The sequence below is a fragment of the Gracilinanus agilis genome, chromosome 4 (genome assembly GCF_016433145.1).
Source record: "Gracilinanus agilis isolate LMUSP501 chromosome 4, AgileGrace, whole genome shotgun sequence".
Classification (NCBI taxonomy): Eukaryota; Metazoa; Chordata; class Mammalia; order Didelphimorphia; family Didelphidae; genus Gracilinanus; species Gracilinanus agilis.
In genome coordinates this window covers 97,555,173-97,578,535 of record NC_058133.1, presented here as the reverse complement: position 1 = coordinate 97,578,535, position 23,363 = coordinate 97,555,173, and the positions used below count along the sequence as shown (strand labels likewise).

Genomic DNA, 23,363 nt, shown 5'->3' with positions numbered 1-23,363 from the left:
GGAGGTTTCTTTACAAGTCTCAGGGCGCTGCTTCCACAGTCGTATACCCGTCTGCACTGGTTCCCCACTCAGGGTTTCAGAGCTTTAGCTTGTGGCTGTGTCTGCCTCCACCCACGCCTCTGCCCATGCCTGCGCTCTGAGCCCAAGCTCTGTGCCCTGAGTCCGCTCTCGGCGTCCTGCTCCCGCGCTCAAATTTTGTGTGTGTTCGTTAGCTTTTTTGGGTCCTAAATCTTGCTGCTCTCAGGAATAGGCCCCGGAGCTGCCAAAGACTTGATGGGTGCCCCAAACTTGCTCTATTTCTTTTTAGCTGGCTTCGGCGCTATAGGTGTTGTGTGTGGAGGGGGTGGGGATGGGGTGGTTGCTCAGCCTGCGATTTAGTGAGAGCTGTTTCACCCCTTTATAGCATGGAAATGCCTCGATTCCACGTACCTTCCACGCTGTGCCCTGTTGTGGGGTTCCTCTGTTCATCTGGACTTGTTTTTATGTCCCCTTGAGGAGTTTTGTGTGTTTCCGTCAGGAGAGGTTAAGAGCTGCTTCTTACTCTGCCGCCATCTTAACCTGGAACTTGCTATAAATATTTTTAAACATATAAACACTTTTATTCTTTTAAAAACATTTCTTGGGGCAGCTGGGTAGCTCAGTGGATTGAGAGCCAGGCCTAGAGACCGGAGGTCCTAGGTTCAAATCTGGCCTCAGACACTTCCCAGCTGTGTGACCTGGGCAAGTCACTTGACCCCCATTGCCCACCCTTACCACTCTTCCACCTATGAGCCAATACATAGAAGTTAAGCGTTTAAAAAAAAATTAAAAACATTTCTTGTTTATAGTAGTGGTATTGTTGGGTCAAATGATAATAACAGTTTACTAGCTTTTAGCATATAGTTCCAAATTGTTTTCTAGAATGACTTAAATAGTCAACAGTACCACCAATAGGGCAATAATATATCTGTTTTTCCACAGTATCCTTGGCAGTTGTCATTATTTGTTTGTTTTGTTTTTTTGTTTTTTTTTGTCAGCTTTGTCAATCTTTGAGGTAGCATGTCAGGGTTGTTTAAATGTTCATTTCTCCAGTTATTGTTGATTCAGAACATATTTTTCCTTATGGCTATTGATAGTTTAGATTTCTGCTCTAAAAACTACCTATTTCTATTCTTTAACCATTTATCAATTGGGGAATGGCTTTTAATCTTATAAATTTGTGTCAATCCCAATTTCTCAAAAATGATTCCTTTATTATAGAAAACTGTGCCAGTCATCCTTCCCATTTACCTGATTCTCTTCTAATTTTACATGCATGTTTTGTATAGAACCTTTTAAATTTCATTTAATCAAAATTGTTCATTTTACATCCATTTCTTGTTTGGTCATGAACTTTTCTCATGCCCATTGATCTGGCAAGTAACTTCTATGGAACTTAAATTTATTTGTGATGTTATATTTGATGTCTAAAGTCATGTACCCATTAGGAGCCTATCTTGGCATCAAGTGTGGTATACTGGTTTATACATAGTTTTCATCAGATTTATTTCCAGTTTTCCCAGCTGTTTTGATAAAATAATGAGTTCATGTCCCAATATCTGGGACCTTGAGATTTATCAAATACTATACCACTATGCTTACTTGTTTCTGCATACTGTATACCTAACTTTTTCTACTGTTCAACCTTTCTATTTCTTACCCAGAAAACATTTAACAACTTTTTAGGGGGATGATTATGATATTGTAATATAGTTTGAGATCTGGTACTACTAGACCCCCTTCCTTCTCACTTTAAAAAAATAATTCCCTTGATGTTCTTATTTTTTTGTTTCTCCAAATACATTTTGCCATTATATTTTTTCTAGCAACATTCCTTGGTAGTTTGATATATATGGATCTGAATAAGTAAATTAGTTTAATTAACATTGTCATATTTACTATATTGGCCTAGCCTACTTCTGGGCAATTAATATTTCTCCAATTATTTACATCTATCTTTATTTGGGGAAAGTATTTTGCAATTTTCTTTCTATAGTTACTGATTGTGTTTTAGCAATTGCACTCCCAAGTATTTTATACCTTCCATAGCTATTTTAAAAAGAATTTGTCTTTCTATCTCTTCTTGATATATCATGTTGGCAAGTTAAAGAAATTATGATTTCTGTTGGCTGATGTTATATCCTGCAACTTTGCCATAGTTATTGTTTCAATTGAATTTTTAAGCTGATTTTCTGGGTCCCCTAAACTAACTATCACATTATCTGCAAAAAGTGATTTTGTTTCCTCTTTACCCTACGTTTATTCCTTACTTTATTGCTTAGGTTTCTAGCTTACATCTATTACAGAAAATGCTGACTTTTGGGTTTAGATATATGACTTGTTATTTTTTTTAAACCCTTAACTCTCTGTGTATTGGCTCATAGGTGGAAGAGTGGTAAGGGTGGGCAATGGGGATCAAGTGACTTGCCCAGGGTCACACAGCTGGGAAGTGTCTGAGGCCAAATTTGAACCTAGGACCTCCCGTCTCTAGGTTTGACTCTCAATCCACTGAGCTACCCAGGTGCCCCTATGACTATTATTTTAAGGAAAGGTCCATTTATTATAATGCTTTCTAGTTTTTTAAAAATAGGAATGACTTGGATTTTGTAAAGTTTTCTTGCATTAATTGATGTAAACTGATTTTTATTGTTTTTATTTTAAATTTTATAAACTATGCTTAACAGTTTTCCTAATATTGAATCGGCTTAGCATTTCTGGTAAAATTCAGCCTTATATTTATCTTTCTTATATGTTGCTATAGCCTACTTGCTAATATTAATTTTTTAATCAATTATGAGATTTTTTTAAATTGAGGAAATTTAGTTTGATGATTTTCTAAATGTTTTTTTAGTTGCATGGACAATTCATTTATATGCCTATTGATGAAAATGTTTAAGATTTAAATTTCCCCCTAAATGCTACTTTGTTTCCATCTCAAAAGTTTGTGTGTTATTTCATTGTTGTCATTATCTTTAATTAGGTTATTGATTGTTTCTATGATTTGCTCTTTGACACACCCATTCTTTAGGATTAAGTTATTTAGTTTTCAATTAGTTTTTAATATTTGCTTCAAAGGCCCTTTATCGTATATACATTTTATTATACTATGGAAAAATGCATTTAATAATTCTGGTTTCTGCATTATCTGTGAGAGATTTATGCCATTAACAAATAGTAAATTTTTATGAAATGTAATTCACACCTGAGATAAATTATACTTCTTTCTATTCCCATTAATATTATTTAGAAGGCTATCATACCTAATTTAAAAAATTCTATTCAGGCCCTTCATTTATTTTTTAATTTATTTTTTGGTGAATTCATTTAGAACTGAGAAGGATAAGTTAGGTCCCCTTCTATTATAATTTTACACTCAATATAAATTCTTGTAACTTTTAATTTTTCCTTTAAGAATTTAAATGCTATGCAATTTGATGCATATATGATTAGTATTGACATTAATTTACCAGGAATATCAGAAAAATATAGCTTCTCTGATTTTTCCTTTTAATTAGGTATATTTTTGCTATTCATTGATAAGATTATATTTGCTACTCTACTTTTTTACTTCAATTGATGTATAATAGATTCTGAACTAGCCCCATACCTTAACTCCGTATATCTTTTTTTCAAGTGTTTTCTTATCATGTTTAATTTTTAAGATTCCCCCCCCCCACCAGATTACGTGAATATAATTTAAAAAATCATTCTTTGTTCTCTTGTTCTCTTCTTCCCTTCACACACCTCACCCCTCTCCAAGACAGCAGGTAATGTGATATAGGCATGTGTTATCATGCAATGCATAATTCTATGTTTATCATGTTGTGAAAGAAGATTGAAATCACTTATCCTGGAGAAAAATTCATGGAGGAAAATAAAGTGAAGAATGTCATGCTTCAATCTGCATTCAGATTCAATCTGTTCCTCCTTTGGCAAAGTGGGTTTTTAATTTCTAATTAACAATATACAACTATATTCTGATTTCTAGTTTATTCTGCTGTCCTCTTCTGTTTTATAGACAAGTATATCCAATTCACATTCACAATTATGATGGATAATTGGGTGTTACCCTCCATCTTATTTTTTTACATTATTCTTTCTTTTTCTGCTATCTCTTAAGGAGTTTGATTTGTTTTTGACTAATCCTTTCTTTGATCTACCATTGCTTTTATTTCACCTCTCCTCCTTTCCTTTCCTTTCCTTCTATTATTCCTATTGGATGAAATGTATTGCTGAACCCATTTGTATACATCTATCTGTGTAGTGTTCCCAGTTTTGACCAGTTCAGATGAGACTGAGGTCCAAGTTTTACCTTTTACTTGTATATTTCATTTATGTGAAAAAATTACCCCATTCTTCTTCTCCCTTCTTTACTCTCCCAATGTATTCTTCTTCTTCTACCTTTCCATTCTTATTTTAAAAGTTACGAAAACATAATAGGATCATTCTTTGGCCCTCTAATTAAACTTCCTCTGTGACCTGTAATGATGACAATTCTGAGAGGATACATGAATCATCTCTCCACATAAGAATATAAAGTTTAACCTTGTTAATTCCCTTATGTTTGTTCACTCATAATTACCTTCTTTCTTTATTCATAGATATTTTATTTCTCCAATTACATGTGACATAATTACCTTTTTTTAATGTTTCTTCTGAATCTTGTGTTTGAATGTCAAATTTTCCATCCGGTTCTGGTCTTTTCATTAGGAATGCTTAGAAGCACTCCATTTCATTAAAAATCCATTTCCCTCTGTAGGATGTTAAGTTATTTTTAGCCATGAGCTTAAGATTTTTGTCTTCTAAAATCTTATTCCAAATTCGCTGCTCCTTTTTTGTTGTGGTTGCTAAGTCATGTATAACCCTGACTCCTTGATACCTGAATTCTTTCTTTCTGGGTTCTTGCAGAATTTTTCTTTAACGTGGAAACTTTGGATTTTGGCTATGATGTTTCTGAAAGCTTTCATTTAGGGGTTTCTTTTAGGAAGTGACCAATGGATTATTTAAACTTCTTTTCTCTCTGGTCATAAGAGATCTTGACAGTTTTCTCTTGTGATTTTTTTGAAATATGACATTCAGATTCCTTTTTTTGGTCATGATTCTCATGTAGTGCAGTGATTCTTAAATTATCTTTCCTTGATCTTGTTTCCTAGATGAGTTTTCGCTAAACCTTACAGTTTCTTCTATTTTTCAATATTTTGAATTTATTTTAATATTTCTTGGAATTATTAGCTTTTATTTGGTTGACTCTATTTTTCAGGGATTTATTTTCATGGCTAACATATTTTATTTGTGCCAAACTTTTAATTCTCTTTTCCTATCATTATTCACTAGTTCTTGATTCCATTTCCACTTTTTCCTCTACTGCTTTCATTAGGTTGTTAAAATTACTTCTTAGCTTTCTTTTTAAAAACTCTTCCCTTAACTATTGAAGGAATTCTGGTCAGATTTATGTCCACATTACATTTTCCTTTGAAATAATACCTATGTATATTTTTGTATAATTTTCTTCTTCTAGGTTTGTGTCCATAGCTTCCGTCTTCATAACAATTTTATTAATTAATTTATTTGTTTAATTTTTATTTTGAATATTTTTCCATAGTTACATATTTCATGTTCTTTCCCTGTTCCCCCAAATTCCCCTAACCTTCCACCACCCTTAGCCGATACACAATTCCACTGGGTTTTACATGTATCATTGATCAAGACCTAATTCCATATTATTGATAGTTGGACTAGAGTTATCGTTTAGTGTCTACGTCCCCAATAATATCCCCATCAGCTCATGTGTTCAAGCAGTTGTTTTTCTTCTGTGTTTCTCCTCCCACAGTTCTTCCTCTGAATGTGGCTAGTTTTCTTTCTCATAAGTCCCTCAGCCTTGCTCTGGATCATTGCATTGATGCTAGTAGAGAAGTCCGTTATGTTCAATTGTACCACAGTGTATCAGTCTCTGTGTATAATGTTCTCCTGGATCTGCTCCTTTCACTCTGCATCAATTCCTGGAGATCTTTCCAGTTCACACAGAATTCCTCCAGTTCTTTATTCCTTTGAGCACAATAGTATTCTATCACCAACAGATACCACAATTTGTTCAGCCATTCCCCAATCGAAGGACATTATCTCATCTTCCAATTTTTTGCCACCACAAAGAACGCAGCTATAAATATTTTTGTACAAGTTTTTTTCCTTATGATCTCTTTGGGGTATAATCCAAGCAGTGCTGCTTCATAACAAATCTTTAAATGAGAATTTTTTTGTGTTTGCTCATCTTCCAGACTAATTGACTTTTGGAATTTATGTTAGTACTGGTCTCTGTACATATACTTCTGGGAGTAATGTCTATTCTGAGGTTCTGTCCTCTTGCATCTTTTTGTTACTTTCACAGATTAGGCTTGGGGGCCTTTTGGCTTTCAATGCTTATAAAGTGAAATGATTCATGGAGACTATTCCCTGATCTCTTGGTCTGAGTCTTGTAAGTTCTTGATATAAGATTGGGTCTCTTGGGTTGTACTTTGTTGGGAGTTTTGAAATTGCCACTGGACCATATACTATTACCCTACTTGGAAGTCCTACAGATTCAGAATAACTGAACCTCAGGTTCCCTTTTGTTCTGAGACTTCTATCCTGGTTATTTCATTTTAGGCTTCAGCATGGGTTGGAAGCTAGAATGGAGTCTCTGCTCCACTCCTGGGATCAGAGTCATGCAGATACTATTTGCTTCTAAACTTGTTCTTTGTTCAGATCATAGCCAGCATCTTGTACTACAACTGATCCTCTCTGCCACCTCTAGGTATAGGTTCTCTCTATTCTCCCCATCACTTGATGATAGGATTGCCAGATGGCATCTGTTCTGTACCCTGTTTTATTTCAGTGACTTAGTTCATCTTGCCTTGGTGCAATCTTGGCTTTTTTCAAGTCCTTAGTCTCTGGTATGTTCTACTAGCCATTCACTACTGGTCAGATTCTGCATCTGCAAACCTCTCTTTCTGTTTCCCTAAGCTTACCTGGGCTGAAAAAAAATAACTTACTATTACTTTTTTTTTTAAACCCTTAACTTCTGTGTATTGGCTCCTAGGTGGAAGAGTGGTAAGGGTGGGCAATGGGTTTCACGTGACTTGCCCAGGGTCACACAGCCAGGAAGTGTCTGAGGCCGGATTTGAACCTAGGACCTCCCATCTCTAGGCCTGACTCTCAATCCCCTGAGCTACCCAGCTGCCCCCTTACTATTACTTTTTCTTAGTTTTCTGATTAGACTTTTGTCTGATGCATTTTCTAGATCTTTGTGAAGGAGATTTGTTGGAGAGCTAAGATATGCTTCTTTCTGATACTATGACATATTGACTCTACCTGGGACAATATTTTTTAAAGCTTATCTATATTTACTAAAAGCAGATGCTTGACTTATCTTCAGTGATATAGTAGAAGGAAATAAGATTTGTAAACATAGACATAGTTTCAAAATGCAAAATGTTCAAGTTAAAATATTTCTGCATGCCCAGTTGGTTTTCAAAAGCATTTGATAGGTTAGAGTTTCTTTTTTCCTAAAAAAAAGATATTCTATCTTAAAATCTAAAATTTTCAAAGTTTAATTAAATCTAAGAAAGCATAAGGAATGAAATGAAATTCAGATCCAGCATTACATTCATTCACTGCTTTAAATTCACTGTTAAAGCATAAAAGGATTTAATTGCATTGTTAAAACTGAGATGGAATCTTTCTTTTTTTTTTTTTTTACTTACAGAAAAATGTAACAAACCAGACTTGAATAATGGCTTCTTTTCTGACCAGAAAATATTATACAAAATTCAAGAAACTCTCCATTATAGATGTGATTCAGGATATAAAACTCCTGGAGGAAAAGATGAAGAAGTGCTACAATGTCTTGCCAATGGATGGTCTTCTCAACCCAACTGTAACAAGGAACTTGGTTTGCATCTCTGAACTGCTTCCAATATTTGTAGACAAGCACTGTTATTATTTTTTGGAAAGGGATGAATGTGTGTGTATGTGTGTATGTGTGTGTGTGTGTGTGTGTGTGTGTGTGTGTGTGTGTGTGTGTGTGTGTAGTATCCTCTTCCCCTGAGACTATGGCCCTTATTAATTAAAAAAACTCTTTACATTCTGTCTTAGAACTGATATTAAGTATAGGTTCTAAGGCAGAACAGCAGTAAGGGCTATGCAGCTGGGGTTCTGACTTACCCAGGGTCACATAGCTAGAAACTGTTTAAGGCCAGATTTGAACCTATGTTCTCCTGTCTCCATATCTGGCTCTCCTTCCACTGGACCATCTAGCTGCTACTATGGTCAAGGTAAATTAAGTCATCTTATAAAAACTTTTATTGAATAGGTGGTGTTCAGTTGGAAAAAACCCCACAGAGGTTGAGGAATTGCAACTTTTGGGAACGCTTAACTTTTTGCCTTTGACCTCTCTATTTCTCTGATAGCATATATGGTGGAAAAACACTGAACTTGAAGTCATAAAAATATGAATTTGAATCTTGACTTTTCTCCAATGTGGGAGTTGACCCTGATGGACAATACGGTCCATTTAAAATATAAATATTTCTACCTTATTCCTTTAGAAATTAGGAAGGAAGCAATTTATATTTAAATATGAATGTTTGATAGCTCTGAAACTTCTAGTAATATTTGCAATTTAAAGAAGAGTGCCATTCCTTTTAATCCAAATGGACTTATAATTGACTAATTTAAAGTCTATTGGGATGAAAAATGAAGTAAATTTTGGAGTTATATTTAAACAATAAAATCAATAGCATAGTTGAGAGTTGAACCAAAGGCCTTTGATTACAGGTTCAATCATTTTTTCTTAACCTACATTGTGTCTCAATTGGGATGGAAGGGAGAGATAAAAATAATTTCGGGATATGGGACATTTTGGGAAGATAATAGGCTAGGATGAAGTGGAGAAGGGAGGGGACTTTGGGCAATAGAAAAGAGTATCTTGAGCAAGGGGGGAAGGGAGGTGAAAGAGTGAAGAGAGAAGAAGTGGATACTAAAAATTTACTTTAAGTGCTTTGAAATGTTTTGAAGCTTAGCCTTGCCAAGTATAATTATTCTATATTCAGTGATCCAAGACTGAGAATTCTTCTTAGTATTCTACACTGTGATGATACATTTGAAGGGTTTGTTTGTATGTGGGGGGGGTAATTGATTTTTTTCAGTAAGTGACTTGAATATGAATTATTTTTGGGAAAAATTTTGTTAGAAATTTGCCTGGCCCCTGAGTTATTTCATGGGAACTATTCCACAAGCCAGAAGATGTTCCAAGTGAAGGAGAAGTTGCACTATACATGTGATAATGGATACTTCACTACTAGAGGAAAGAGATCTGAAGAGGCAGAATGTCATCCATATGGATGGTCTTTCACTCCAAAATGTACTAGTAGGTGGTGGCTTTGAAAACAATTTCCTTTCATTATAAATGTCACTTTAGTTCTTATTCCATTTTGTATAATCTATTTTATTGATGCACTCGCTTTTATAAGCTTTGCTTTGTTTTTAGCTATGGTGATAATAAAAACAGATAGCCATCTAAAATTCCCATGTAGACAGAAGGATCCTTAAATCCTAGAATAAAATTATATTAAGGAACCTAGCTATCTCATCTTTAACACAAGTATTTTTGGATACCATTAAGTTTAGTACAAATTATTTTAAAAATAGTTAAGTAATTATCAACTTATCTTATAGAAATAGTCAATAAATAATTATTAAATGCCTAGTATGTGTCGCGCATGGTGCTGTTAAAGGGATCTTCTTAATCTTTTCTTTTGTCTAGCTTAAGAGTAGAGAGAGAGCAGGGTTTCTCAGTAGATCAGAGAACTGACAGGTTCAGTGAGCAGTGAGCCAGAGCTGAAGATTATGTTACCAAGGAGACCAGGACACTGAGGAGAGGAAGTAGGAGCTGCTTTCTGGCAGGAAGGTTGTAAAATGGCATTTAGTCAGTGAGGAGATAAAGAAAGTAGCTGCTGAGGGAAGGGCTTTTTTCTTCTAGGATCTCTAGAGAGCAGGAGGTCTGGCTTTCAGGCAAGGGGCTGCTGGCAGTTGGCTGGTGAAAGTTGGCCATCTATTGTTTTAGGGAGTGAATTAGTTAGAGAATATTTTACAGATAGAATAGAGTAAGAGTTAGTTAGTGAATATTTTACAGATAGAGTAGAGTAGATTAGGCCTGGCATACCAGGCAGAAAAATCTGTCCTGAGAAGACAATTGGAGTTAGTATCAGGAAATTTTAGATAGTTATTAGGAAATATTTATTAGTGAGACTTAGTATAGGTAGATTTATAGGCTATAAGATTAATAATCTCTTTTTCTCTTTTCTATCTTTCTATCTGTACTTCTTTCTAAATTAAACAAAGTTTAAAAAGTTTTATTAAAACTGCTCTCCTCACTTTGTCAAACTCCTACATTTACTTAGTTAATCTTCTGTTCCTCACTTTTTACTATAATATCCCTACTTTTCAAGAATACATAGGCAAAGAGTGGAAGTGCAGGAAATTTTTATAGGTGATTTAATATAGTGCTAGAAATTGTGGCACATGTATTGAAGGAGCAGTTTCTGGCCTATCTCAAACAACTCCTGTTCTCAGAGAGCTTTACCAAACTGGTACAGCTCACAATTTTAGATTGTCTCAGGTTATTACTGTTTCTGGGATTATTTGTTCTGATAGGATTACTTTGAATATACCAAATTTACCAAATAATTCATCTATTCTTGCTAAGAAGAAGAAACAACAGAAAGATAGCTAAATTGAGACTCAATTTGCATACCTTGAAGATTGTTTCTCTCAAATGACTTCAGTTTCAGCTTACTGAAACTATCTCTTTCTCTATCCAACCCATTTCTTCTGTTCCTACTTCCTCCACCAACTCCATAGCAGCTCAATCAGAAACCCAAGAGAAAGAAACAACAAGAAATAATCAAGATACAGGCTTATTCCCCTTAAGAGTAGTACCAACCTTTAATCCTAAAAAAGAGTTAGTTACCATAAGACATCAAAAACTATTTACCCCTCAGGATATTGAGGAATTTAAGCCGAGCATCCCTTCTTTTGAGGATGATCCCATAACTGTTATCAAGAAGCTAGAAAGCAGCTCCTACTTCCTCTCCTCAGTGTCCTGGTCTCCTTGGTAACAGAATCTTCAGCTCTGGCTCACTGCTCACTGAACCCATCAGTTCTCTGATCTACTTTTAGAATCCTTCTCTCTCTACTCTTAAACTAGATTAAGATTACATTAGATTCTTAAGGAGGATAGATTAAGAAGATCCCTTTAACAGTGCTAAAAGCTGGTGATATAAAGAAAGGCAAAAGACCATCTCTGTTCTCGAGAAGCTCAAATTCTAATGGGGAAATAACTATCTGAACAAGTACATAAGTAAATATTAAGAGAATTTTCTTTGTTGCAGACATGAACTTCTTGATGTTTTCATTGATTTTTTTCAGAGTTAACCTGTTCTCCTTTAAGAGCAATAGAAAATGGACACTTCAATCCCACAAAGAAAACCTATGAAGAGGGAGATGTAGTCCAATTTTTCTGTCTTGAAAATTACTATTTGAGTGGTTCAGATTTAATCCAGTGTTATAATTTTGGATGGTACCCAGAGCCTCCATTGTGTGAAGGTAATTTTTTTTACTTCATACTCATAAGTGTGTAAAATATAATTCATTTACCATTTTGAGACCATGGAAGCTTTCAGAACTCTGAAATAAAACCTTAATCATATCTAAATCCTGATTAAGACCCATAAAATTATAAACATTTTCAAGAAAATATGTATATATCACATATACATACACACATATATTTATATACCAGAAATGTGATTTCATTAGTGCTAGGAACTTCTTATGAGGACCTTTCTCTACTAATATGGATCACAGTCTTCTCTGACACATATGGTCCTAGTTGCCTGGAATATTGACAGTTAAAAGCGACCTGTTTAGGATCACACTGCCAGTTTTAGAGGTTTCAGTAACAAAACTTCTCCAAACATCATAATTATGCTTGAAGGAACCTTCTTTTAAGAGTCCTGGACTATGGCTTTGTGGCAGTTTTAGATATGCTTTTCCAGATGGGGCTTTTTACTACTTTTCTTTCTCTAGTTTCATTTTCTTCTGTTGATCTTGTCAGGAATTTAATTCCTCTTTGAGTCTGTCTTTTGGACTAAGGGAACTAACTTTTAAACTATTTTCCTCACAATTACTTTGATGTAGGCAGTCCATTTTGCATATAAAAAAAAACTGAGGCTTGGAGAAGTTAAGTGACTTGACTGGATTATTGTATTGCTGCTAGTAAAGAAGTCCATTACACTGGATTGTATCACAGTGTATCAGTCTCTGTGTATAATGTTCTCCTGGTTCTGCTCCTTTCATTCTGCATCAATTCCTAGAGGCTGTTCCAGTTCACATGGAATTCCTCCAGTTCATTATTCCTTTGAGCACAATAGTATTCTATCACCAACAGATACCACAATTTGTTCAGCCATTCCCCAATCAAAGGGCATCTCCTCATTTTCCAATTTTTTGCTACCACAAAGAGCGTGGCTATAAATATTTTTGTACAAGTCTTTTTCCCTATGATCTCTTTGGGGTATAAACTGGGCAGTGGTATGGCTGGATCAAAGAACAGACAGAAGTGACTTGAAGTTTTGAGGATTCCACAGCTAGTAAGTGAAGCAGCTGGTAGTGGGATCCAGTTTTTCTGTTTCTAGGACTAAATCTTTTTTTTTTCTATACCATACCTTATGTAATAAAATGTACAAGCTTCTTTTCTCAAGAAAGAAGAAATAGATGTCCTCCTCCACCACTGCCTCCAAATGCCAAAATGCAAACTCTTCCCAATACTTTCCGGCATGGAGAAATAATTCACATAGAGTGTGAGCTTAACTTTGAGCTTGAAGGATCAGAAGAAATACACTGTGAACATGGAAAATGGACACCACCACCAAACTGCATTGGTTAGTAATAGATTGATCAAGATTTACCCAGTAAAATTTTTCATGTAAATATAATTGGCATTTCCTTTTTTTTTTAAATTTGTGGGGCCTTTTTTTTTTTTCAGAAATAAAGGAAAAAATAGCATGTGAGGAGCCACCTATGATTATGAATGGCTCAGCAAACTTCAATTCTAAGACCTATTACAATGGGGCTAAAGTGACATATACTTGTGAAAATGGCTATCACATTAAAGGATCTGATGAGATAATCTGTAAAAATGGAAAATGGACCTCACCTCCAAAATGCATGGGTAACTATGCTATATTCAGGATAAAAGGCATTATTGACTAGGTCCTTCTGTATTAATGAACTTATGTATATCTAGAAAGCATATACTGGTTTAATCCATTATGAACAAATAACCTGACTGGCATCTCTTTGCTTGGGATACTGCTACTCTAATCTCCAGTAGTAATAATCTGTTTTATGAACAAAAGGAAAAAATAGCCTAGAAGAGGAATGTTTGACCAGAAGTGTTCTTATAGTCAATGTGATTGATGTCTCTCTTCATGGAAACAGTTTTAACATGGGAGTCTCTTATATCAGAGTTCTCTAAGGTTTTTTAATAGCAGCCTGCATGATCAAAAATCCATGTATGTGAATCTTATGAATTTTGTAGACTAGGACCATTTTTCATTTTTATCTGTTTATGGCAGCATAGCACCTTTCATAGTATACTGAATGAACAAAGGCCTGTTGAGTTGAATGTAATGCTATATGCAAAATGTTAGCTAGTTAAAATATAGATTCTTTTTAGTAGTAATACAAAATCTGTCCAGTCATTCTATTTTTTAATAAAATGATATGAAAAATAAACACGGTAGAGATTATGCATTTATAAATACATATGATTTTTTTCTATTAATAAATTTTTTTTTAGAAAACAATGAAAACTGTAAACCACCACCTGAGATTGAACATGGGACTATTGTTGATGAATTATTGTCAAGCTATGAAACAGGGTCCTCAGTGGAATATAGATGCAATATATATTACTTATTGAGTGGATCTCAAAGAGCACTATGTGTGCAAGGAAAGTGGTCAACTCCACCTATTTGTTTAGGTAAGACGTATAGAAAAAGTTTTACATTGTATATATTTTAAGTAATAGTCTTCTTTTATCTTCTATGTTGATAGAAAATAATAATTTAAATCTTTCTCTAATGCTTTTTATTCATCATTTCTTCTAGCTGAAAATTCCTCCAAATTTTACCTAACATATCCTGTTTTTTGAAAAAAATAGGTCTTTGATCATTTGTTTTTATGTTGTCTAGATTTCTCTCTCCACACATACAATAAATTTTTACCTTCCATCTTAGAATCAATACGGGGTATTGGTTCTAAGGCAGAAGAGTGGTAAGGGCTAGGCAATGGGGGTTAAGTGACTTGCCCAGGGTCACACAGCTAGGAAGTGTCTGAGGTCAGATTTGAACCTAGGACTTCCCGTCTCTGGTCCTGATTCTGAAACCACTGAGCCACCCAGCTTCCCCCCTACCAATATATTTTTTTAAAGAGATAATGAGAAAGAGAAGAAAAAATTGGCAAACCTGGTTAATACTTCAAAAAATAGCATTTATATATATGCATATATAACTTTATATATATATGTGTGTGTGATATATATAAATATGACTTTATATCCATTAGTTTCCATTTCCTTATCTCTGAAAAGGAGTGGAAAGAATATGCCTCCTTGTGGCTTTTCTTTCAGGTCAACTTTGTTTTCTTTAATTTTGCAACACTCATTTTTACTGTTTTGCAGTAGTTGTTTCTATTTATGTTGTTTTAATCAATGAACATATTGGGTTTTTTGGCTCTCTTTATTTTGCTTTTGCACAAAGTTCCTGTGAGTCCATCAAGTCAAGTCAACAAGCATTAATTAAACAACCAGTCCTTTCTAGGCATTGTGCTAAGTGCTGAGGATGTGTAGAAAGGCAAAGAAAAAATCCTTGCCCTCAAGCAGCTCATAGTTATATTCATAATTTCTTATATAGCATAATAAAATTCCATTATATTCATGTGCCATAATTTGTTTAGACCATCCCCAATCAATAAATATACACTTTGTTTCTAGTTATGTGCTAACAGAAAAAGTGCTGCTATAGATTGTGGCATTTTTTTGCATGTTACATGTCTTTCTCTTTAGGCAATTTCTTTTGGACAAAGGCCCAACAGTGGAATCTTTGGATAAAAATATATGTGCATTGAAGTCACTTTATTTGCATAATTCTAAATTGTTTTCCAGGATGGTTGTTCATATTCCCTGCTTCAACAATTCATTAGCTTATCTGCCTTTTCACAACCCCTTTGATAGTGACATCCCCATCTTTTGTCATCTTTGTAAATTTGCTGAGTATGAGGTAAAACCTAGAGTTGTTTATAATTTATAATTCTTTTATTAATGATCTCATGTATTATTTCCCATGGCTGATAAAAGTTTGCAATTCTTCATTTGAGAATTTTTGGTTCATGTCTTTTTGCCCACTTATCCACTGGGAAAGGCTTTTGGTCTTAAAATTTAAAAACATTTTCTATAAATCTTGAATGCCAAATCCTTATCAGAAATACTTGATCCATGTATTTTCCCCCAGGCTGTTGTTTCACTTCTTATCCTATATGTGTTAATGTTTTTGTGCAGAAACTTTTCAATGTCATGAAATTAAAAATATTTTGTCTATTGTAATTACTTTTACCCCTTTTTTGTCTAAGAATTCATTCCCTGCCTATAGTTGTGAAAGGTATATGAACTCCTTCTCTCCTAATTTTTAAAAATATAATAGTTAATATTCAGGAGCCCACAGGGAGAAAAGATCTAGAATTATTGCCATTGGACAATAATGTAATTTCAGACTTTTCATATCCATTTTAAATTTGTTGTGGAATATGATGCAATGTTTTTGCCAAAGCTTACATTCTGCTAGACTGTTTTACAGTTTTCCTAACAGGTTTTGTCAAATAGGAAATTCTTTCCTAGGTAATTTATGTTTGGAGGCTTATGAAATACTGCATTGTTGAGTTCCAATAATTCTGATTACTCCTGTTCTACTTTAATGTGTTCCATTGATCTACTTTTTATTTTTTTAAACAATATGAGAGTTAAAAAATCCTTACCTTCTGTCTTACTATTGATACTGAGTGTTGATTTGTTCCAAGGCAGAAGACTGGTAAGGGATAGGCAATTGGGGTTAAGTGACTTGCCCAGCATCACACATCTAGGAAGTATTTGAGGCCATATTTGAACTCAGGGCCTCCTATTTCTAGGTGTGGCTTTCTATCTACTACATTTTTATGATTGTGACTTTACAATATAGCCAATGGCAATTTTGCTTTGACTAGGCCCCATGAAAGTCAGTGCTTGCCAATTTCAAAGAAAAAATTTAGAGAAAAGCACATCAGCAGTATTCTGAGGGCAAGGTATGCACAGCACTAATACCTCCTCTGGAAACTAGTATATTGGTTGTTCATTCTTTTGTGCTCCCTGAAATACTGGACCAAGAAAAAGAATGAGTATACTACTTATTTTCTACTGCAACTTCAAGATGCTCTCCATCACCATCATTTAGGGAATTTCCTTTGGAGATTCATTACCCCCACCTATGTCATTAAGTCCACATCTTTACTGATAGAGGAAGTTTCTATACCAACAGTTTCTACAGGATAAGGAAAAAGGTGCAGCAATATCTGAATTTCTGTGTTGATGACAAATGATTTTTATCAACATGATACAGAAATGTATCTATATCTATATCTATATATATATATATATATATACTCTATATATTGTTAAGCCACAAAAGAAAACATTCAAATACTCAAATTGATGTGAGATTTCATAAATTTGGGTATTCTTATTAATGATGAAGGTTTCCAACCATTTATATCTGCTCATCCTGGTTTGTTCTTGTCCACATCTTCCTATAAGATCACTACAAGGAATATATTCGACTTGCTGTGATTCATCCTCTCTTTCTCAACAAACTAAGGACATTGATGGAATGCTTAGCCTATCCTTCTAGTATCAATTGCTGTCACATTTAACAAATCTTTTTTGATCACTGTTGAAATTCTTTACTCCATTCTTCTCTATTGATACCCTCTTTCCAATGTCTTTCTCCCTTGTGTTTTATGTAAAACTCATTTTTAATTCCCTAGACATTTTAGTCTTCCATGACAGGAAGTAATACATTCTATCTTGAAGTATTATGGAACTTCTTGGGAGACAAATTTACAAAAACTTAAAAAAAATTTAACGACTGTCCACACAAGAAAAATCAAGTGGATAAAGAATGTTGACTAAATTGTGAAAAGAAGTTAGATAGAAAATGGATAGTTTATCTATAACACACACACATCATACACACATGGTCATATCTAAACAAAGTTGTTTAATAAGATTTAGTTTATTAAATGTTTAACTGACAAGCAGTTCATCTCTTTAAACACTAAAACTGATGACTGATCCTTGAACAAGAACACTGAAATTAATATTTAATGCTTTTAAAGGGAATAAATGTTAAAACTTGGTTATAGTTCAACATAGTAATTGTTGCTCATTGTAATCTTTAGAGATACAAATGTTAAGTTCTTATTAACATTGAGGAAATATTTTATTACATACTTCATTTCTATCCAAAAGGCAAGATTGTTTTCTGGAACTTGAAGTAATGTTAACCAAAAGATGAAGAACACTTTTTGGTGTAACATTTTCCCTCTATGCCTTATTTCAGACACTTGAATTGAGATAAGACATATTTTGCTTGAATTTTTTTCTGATAAGAATTTAGGGGTAAGGGTAAACTTACATGACTTTATTTTAGGGTGTGATATTTATAGCAATTTATAGATAGTTTTTTATTTTTTAAAAATATTATTTATTTAATTTTAAATTATTTTTCAAATTCCTTATATCCCTCCTTCCAATCCATCCTCTACCTATTGAGAAACAAGCAAAATCATATCGATTATACATGTGAAATAATACAAAGCATTTTTCCATATTAGACATATCTCAAAAAAAGCAAAATAAAAATGAAGCAGGAAAGTTAAAATTTGGTTTGTACTCAGAGTTTATAATTTCTCAACATGAATCCTTTGGAACTGTCTTGGATCATTATATTGATCTTATATCTTTCTTTAATTCTTACAATAATTCTTTTTGGCCTTGTGTACAATTTGCATTTTTCCTCCGAGACTTTGCTTGTAACTATTTTTATGTTATTGTCTTTGAGTTTATATCTTGGTATTCTCTGCCACAATCATAATTTTTTATGGTCAAGCTCCTTTCTTCTTTTCTTATTATTTCAGCCTATTTCTTGACTTTGAGCTTTATTTTAAAGCTGAACTCTGCTTACCTGGTAATGAAGAGGCACTATCCAAAGCTTTAGGCTTTTTCATGCTACTCTTTTCAGATATAGTTCTGAAGATCTGCATGTCTTTGGTGCTTACTAGGTGGTGTAATATTGGAAAGGGTGTTATCTCTGCTCTCTTGGGCTTCACTCTAGTTTTATCAGGTAGGATCCATGTTCCCTGTAGCCATAAGTGCTTTCCTTAACCCTAGAACTGTGACCAAGTCTCTTGTTGTCCGATAGCCACAAATGCTAGTACTCCTCTTTTCTTTGGAAGTATGACTAGGAGATATGCTCCCTTGTAACCAACCAAAGGTACTCCTCTCCACTTTGAAATTGTGCCCAAGAACTGCTTATGGGCAATAGGATGCCAAACTCTACCAGGTGCACCCAGTGTCAGTAAAGAATCCCCTATACCTCCTTCTGACCAGTTGTATGGCCCTTTAACCATCTCTGGCCCAAGAGCTTCTACAGTTGTTGAGGCCAACTCCAAGGGCCAACCCTTGTGCTCCTGCCAAGCTTTGGACTTTTCTCCCATCTAGGTGTCACAGGCCTCTCTTACTGACCTCTTAAGTTGTCTTTGGTAGGAAAAATGATTCACTTTTGTTCACTCTGCTGATACAAAATTTGATTTGAAGAGTTATTTTAAAGTTGTTTGAAGGGTAGTATTGGGAGAGTTCAGATGTCTTGTTGCCTATATTCATCCATCTTGGTCTCTACCCTCATAGCATCATAATTAATATTGATGTGATCTAAGGAAATTGAAGTGATGATTTCTTTGATCATATATTCATTTCATAATAATTGGGCTTTCTTGTATTTTTAATGCAGTTTACAATAACTTAAGCTTGATACATTTAAAATTTCTGGAAATTTTATTTGAAATGTTAGAAGTATGTAAAAAGACTTTTTTTTTAATCTTGCAGAGCCATGCACTGCTAATGCTGAATATATGCATAACAATAATATAGAAATGAAATGGAATTTTGAAGGAGAGAGATATTTTTTACATGGTGACAATATATATTTTATATGTAAACAGGGATATGATTTATCCCCATCAACCAGACCTTCTGAATTGATAGTACAGTGTAACAGAGGACAACTGAAATATCCAACATGCATTAGAAAAGGTAAGAGTAAATTCTGACAGTTTCCTATCCCAAATATAAGCAACTCAGAGTGTGACCTTGGATAGAATGTTCCATCTCCCTGGGTCTCAATTAATTCATCCATAAAACTTAAATTTTGGACTATATTAAATCAGTACTTACCTATCAACTTTAGAAATTCTAGCACCTGGGGCAAGGGGCAAAAGGGTGAGGGAGTTCGGTAAGAACTTATAGAGAGAAATCTGACATCAGGGCATAGGTTCTGTGCAGGGAGGAATCCTGGGACATTAATCTTTCGGAAGACCTCTGAGATCCTGCATTAAGAGTAGACCTGATAACAGCACCCTAATAATTCAGGTTCAATGTTGAGACACAATGTACTGCTAAGTCATTGAAGAACTAACAAAAGGAATATTACTTAGCTCTATGTTAGCAAGAATATACAACAATGACACAGTGGCAATGTGTCAAAATTGTTCAAGCATACACTGACTAGACACTGCTATCCATAACCAATCAATGATGCAGAGATGGTAGAAAAATGTAATTTATATACTAGTTGCATTATGATGGGTTTCACTAAATACCAATGAATCAGTGAGCCTCGGGCACAAGTTTTAGTAATCTTACATAGAATGTGAAAATAATAGCAAGATAGGTCCAGTGGGATTTTACTGAGAGCACAAGGGGAGCATAAAGATTTCCACATAGAAAATAGATAACAGAGGGAGGAAGAGAAGGATATCCGCATCAGAAAGATCAGGGAACTAGCTAATTAGAACTAGAGATGTGGCTGCCCTAATTATGACTATGTACTTATTATAAGATTTCTTATAGTTCTGAAAAGATTCTCTTCTCAGGAGAATAAATATGTGCCAGCATAACCAAAGATTTATTTCTCAATATGAACTGAGCAGTTCCACAAGTGATTTTATCTCTTGGCTGTGTCCTGGTGGGCACTATCTGCAAAGGACCAAAGTTTAGAGTGAAGGTTCAGGGCAGCACCACATTTATTTTTTAAAGTAATTCTATGGGAGACACAATTCCACTTCATGTTTTCTGTAGTTATTGGCCTTTTATGTACTGAAAAAAAAGAAAATATTTCCCTAGAGAATAATTTCAAGGTCGAAAATGATGGACTTTCTTTTTTGGACCCATTTTAAATGAGAAAATAAGGCCATGACCATTAAATTTTGGATGTATGAAAACTAATTGAATGTTAGGAGATGGCATTTTAAAGTTAATATTAAATTTAAATGTAAGATATTATTAATGATATGCTTGGAACATTTAATAAAGCATTTGAGTTTTATATTTAACAAAAACCTAAACAATTTAAATGATTTTTTGTAGAATCTGAAGGAAAGTGTGGATCTCCCCCAATTATCAGAAATGGCAATATTATTGGCTCATCACAAAAGAGTTATGAAAATGGTTCCTCAATAGAATACCAGTGTTTAGATTATCATTTCCTACAAGGGTCTAGGACAGCTTTTTGCTTGCAGGGACAATGGACTACACCCCCAACATGTTTAGGTATGTATTTAAAGAATTTTTATTCCAATACATAAGTTATAGTTCATATGGGTTAAGATTAAAAATGAGCAAAGCTTTTATCAGTTTCTTTTTCTTTGTTTGCTTGTTTTTTAAACTCTTACTCCCTGCCTTAGAATTGATGCTAATTATTGGTTCTAAGGCAGAAGAGCAGTAAGGACTAGGCAATTGGGGCGAGTGACTTGCTCAGGGTCACATAACTAGGAAGCACCGGAGGCCAGATTTGAACCTAGGACCTTCTGATTCCACGCTTAGCTCTCTATCCACTGAGCCACTTAACTGACCTTTCCAGCTTCTTTTTGACCTTTCCATCATTCTATCTGCCAAGAACATTTTGACTTCTTTTCCTACTTAGAATAGCTATATTCCTCATATATATGCTATGCTGAATATTGTTTGGAGTATATTGGAAATCCATCAATATTAACGTCTTGGCATAATGTAATAAAAAATCTCTGACCTTGAATTCAGAATTCAGATGTACCCGAATAGATCATTTTGATTCCTATTTCATTTAGAAGTCCTTTTGATTCCCATTTATTACACGGTCACATCTCTCAGCAGCTATCTTTTCCTCACTGAAAGTCAAAGGTGGAAAATTGTCCAGCATCTGATGTAGGACTAGAGTCTGAGCAGTTAATTTTAGCTATCATTAATTGTCTTAGAAAAGGAATACCAGGGGCAGCTGGGTAGTTCAGTGGATTGAGAGTCAGGCCTAGAGACAGGAGGTCCTAGGTTCAAATCCAGCCTCAGACACTTCCCAGCTGTGTGACCCTGGGCAAGTCACTTGACCCCCATTGCTCACCCTAACCATTCTTCCACCTTTGAGCCAATTCACAGAAGTTAAGGGTTTAAAAAAAAAGAAAAAGAATACCACCATCAATATTCAATGATCCTTTTCCTCCTCAGATTTTCTTTTTTAAACCCTTCCCTTCCATCTTGGAGTCAATACTGTTGATTGGTTCCAAGGCAGAAGAGTGATAAGGGCTAGGCAATGGGGGTCAAGTGACTTGCCCAGGGTCACACAGCTGGGAAATGTATGGGACCAGATTTGAACCTAGAACCTCCAGTCTCTAGGTCTGGTTCTCAGTCCTCTGAGCTACCCAGCTGCCCCCTCCTCCTCAAATTTTCTAAAAGAAACTTTAAATGTATAACAGTTTACCTGCTCTAATGGGCAGGAGCTACAGTGTCCCTGAAAACCAACTAAGTTGGGCTTGTCAATAGACTAAAACAAAGAGTAGGAATGGCCTTTGTTCTGAATTTCTGCATCTGAGGGTCCAGTTTATTTTTTATTTTATTTTCATTTTTTTTAGATTTGTGTACTAGGCAGCTTTATTTCCATTTGAAAAGCTTAATATAAAAAAGCCAGTATATCATGCAACTTTTTTGAAGTAGTATCCTTAAAGAGGACTGAGATGAAGCTAGCTGTCAAAATCCTAGTAACAGGGTCCAGTTTTTTTTTTTTTAAATGTCCCTCCAATAGGTTAGTACTGGTGACTATAAGAGATTCTACTGACTTTCTCTTCTTGCCTGTGTAATTTTTTTAGATCATACTATACATGTTTGTAGTGAATTTTGTTTTCTTGCTTTCTCAATGGGGAAGGAGGAAGATGGAGGTGAGAGGATGTCAAAATTAAATTAAAGTACATTTTAATATGTTAAGATCATAGAATGTAAGAAATGCCAGTTTTTATAATTGCTTTAGTTTCTTTCTATTATACTGATACAACTCTTTTTTTCTTTCATCATTCTTCTCCCTTCTCCAGAACCTTGCATGTTATCTTCAACTGAGATGGAGAATAATAATTTGCATTTGAAATGGAGTTTTGACAACAGACCTTATTTTTTTCATGGTGAATACATCGAATTTCTCTGTAAAAGGAACAGTTTTCTAGCTGTATCTTTTGAAGAATCTGATTTGAGAGTGCAGTGCCAAAGAGGGCAACTGAAATATCCACAGTGCATTGAAAGAAGCAGGTAACAGTTGATGCTATTGGAACCATTTCTATGTTTGTGTAATCATTTTTCAGGTGAAAGCGACCACCATTGTATAGTGAGAGGAGCTCTGTACTTGGAGTCAGGAAACGTAGGCTGGACTCCCAGCTCTGTATGGAATCTAGGGCAAGTCTTCTTATCTTTCAGACTCATTTTTTCCATAGGTGAAATGGGAATAAGAATGCTTGAACTGTCATACTTTGTAAGATTATTTTGAGCAAAGCATTCTTTCTGACAGTCAGTATTCCATCTCCCACCTTCACATCTTTTCACAGATGGTTCCTTCTAGCCTCTATTCTCTCTGACTTTTAGAAACTTTATC

The 23,363-nt window shown here is 34.6% G+C and overlaps 1 protein-coding gene across 1 annotated transcript in view; it reads left to right on the top strand.

The window, feature by feature from the left end:
* Nucleotides 1-23,363, top strand: part of LOC123243781 (coagulation factor XIII B chain-like) — a 38,448-nt gene that overhangs the window by 13,604 nt on the left and 1,481 nt on the right. The window contains exons 3-11 of the mRNA XM_044671866.1: nucleotides 7,760-7,945; nucleotides 9,245-9,421; nucleotides 11,482-11,658; nucleotides 12,816-12,995; nucleotides 13,100-13,285; nucleotides 13,916-14,098; nucleotides 19,307-19,513; nucleotides 20,846-21,028; nucleotides 22,813-23,023. Of these exons, the coding sequence (XP_044527801.1) occupies nucleotides 7,760-7,945; nucleotides 9,245-9,421; nucleotides 11,482-11,658; nucleotides 12,816-12,995; nucleotides 13,100-13,285; nucleotides 13,916-14,098; nucleotides 19,307-19,513; nucleotides 20,846-21,028; nucleotides 22,813-23,023 (1,690 nt within the window). The remainder of the gene's footprint in view (nucleotides 1-7,759; nucleotides 7,946-9,244; nucleotides 9,422-11,481; nucleotides 11,659-12,815; nucleotides 12,996-13,099; nucleotides 13,286-13,915; nucleotides 14,099-19,306; nucleotides 19,514-20,845; nucleotides 21,029-22,812; nucleotides 23,024-23,363) is intronic.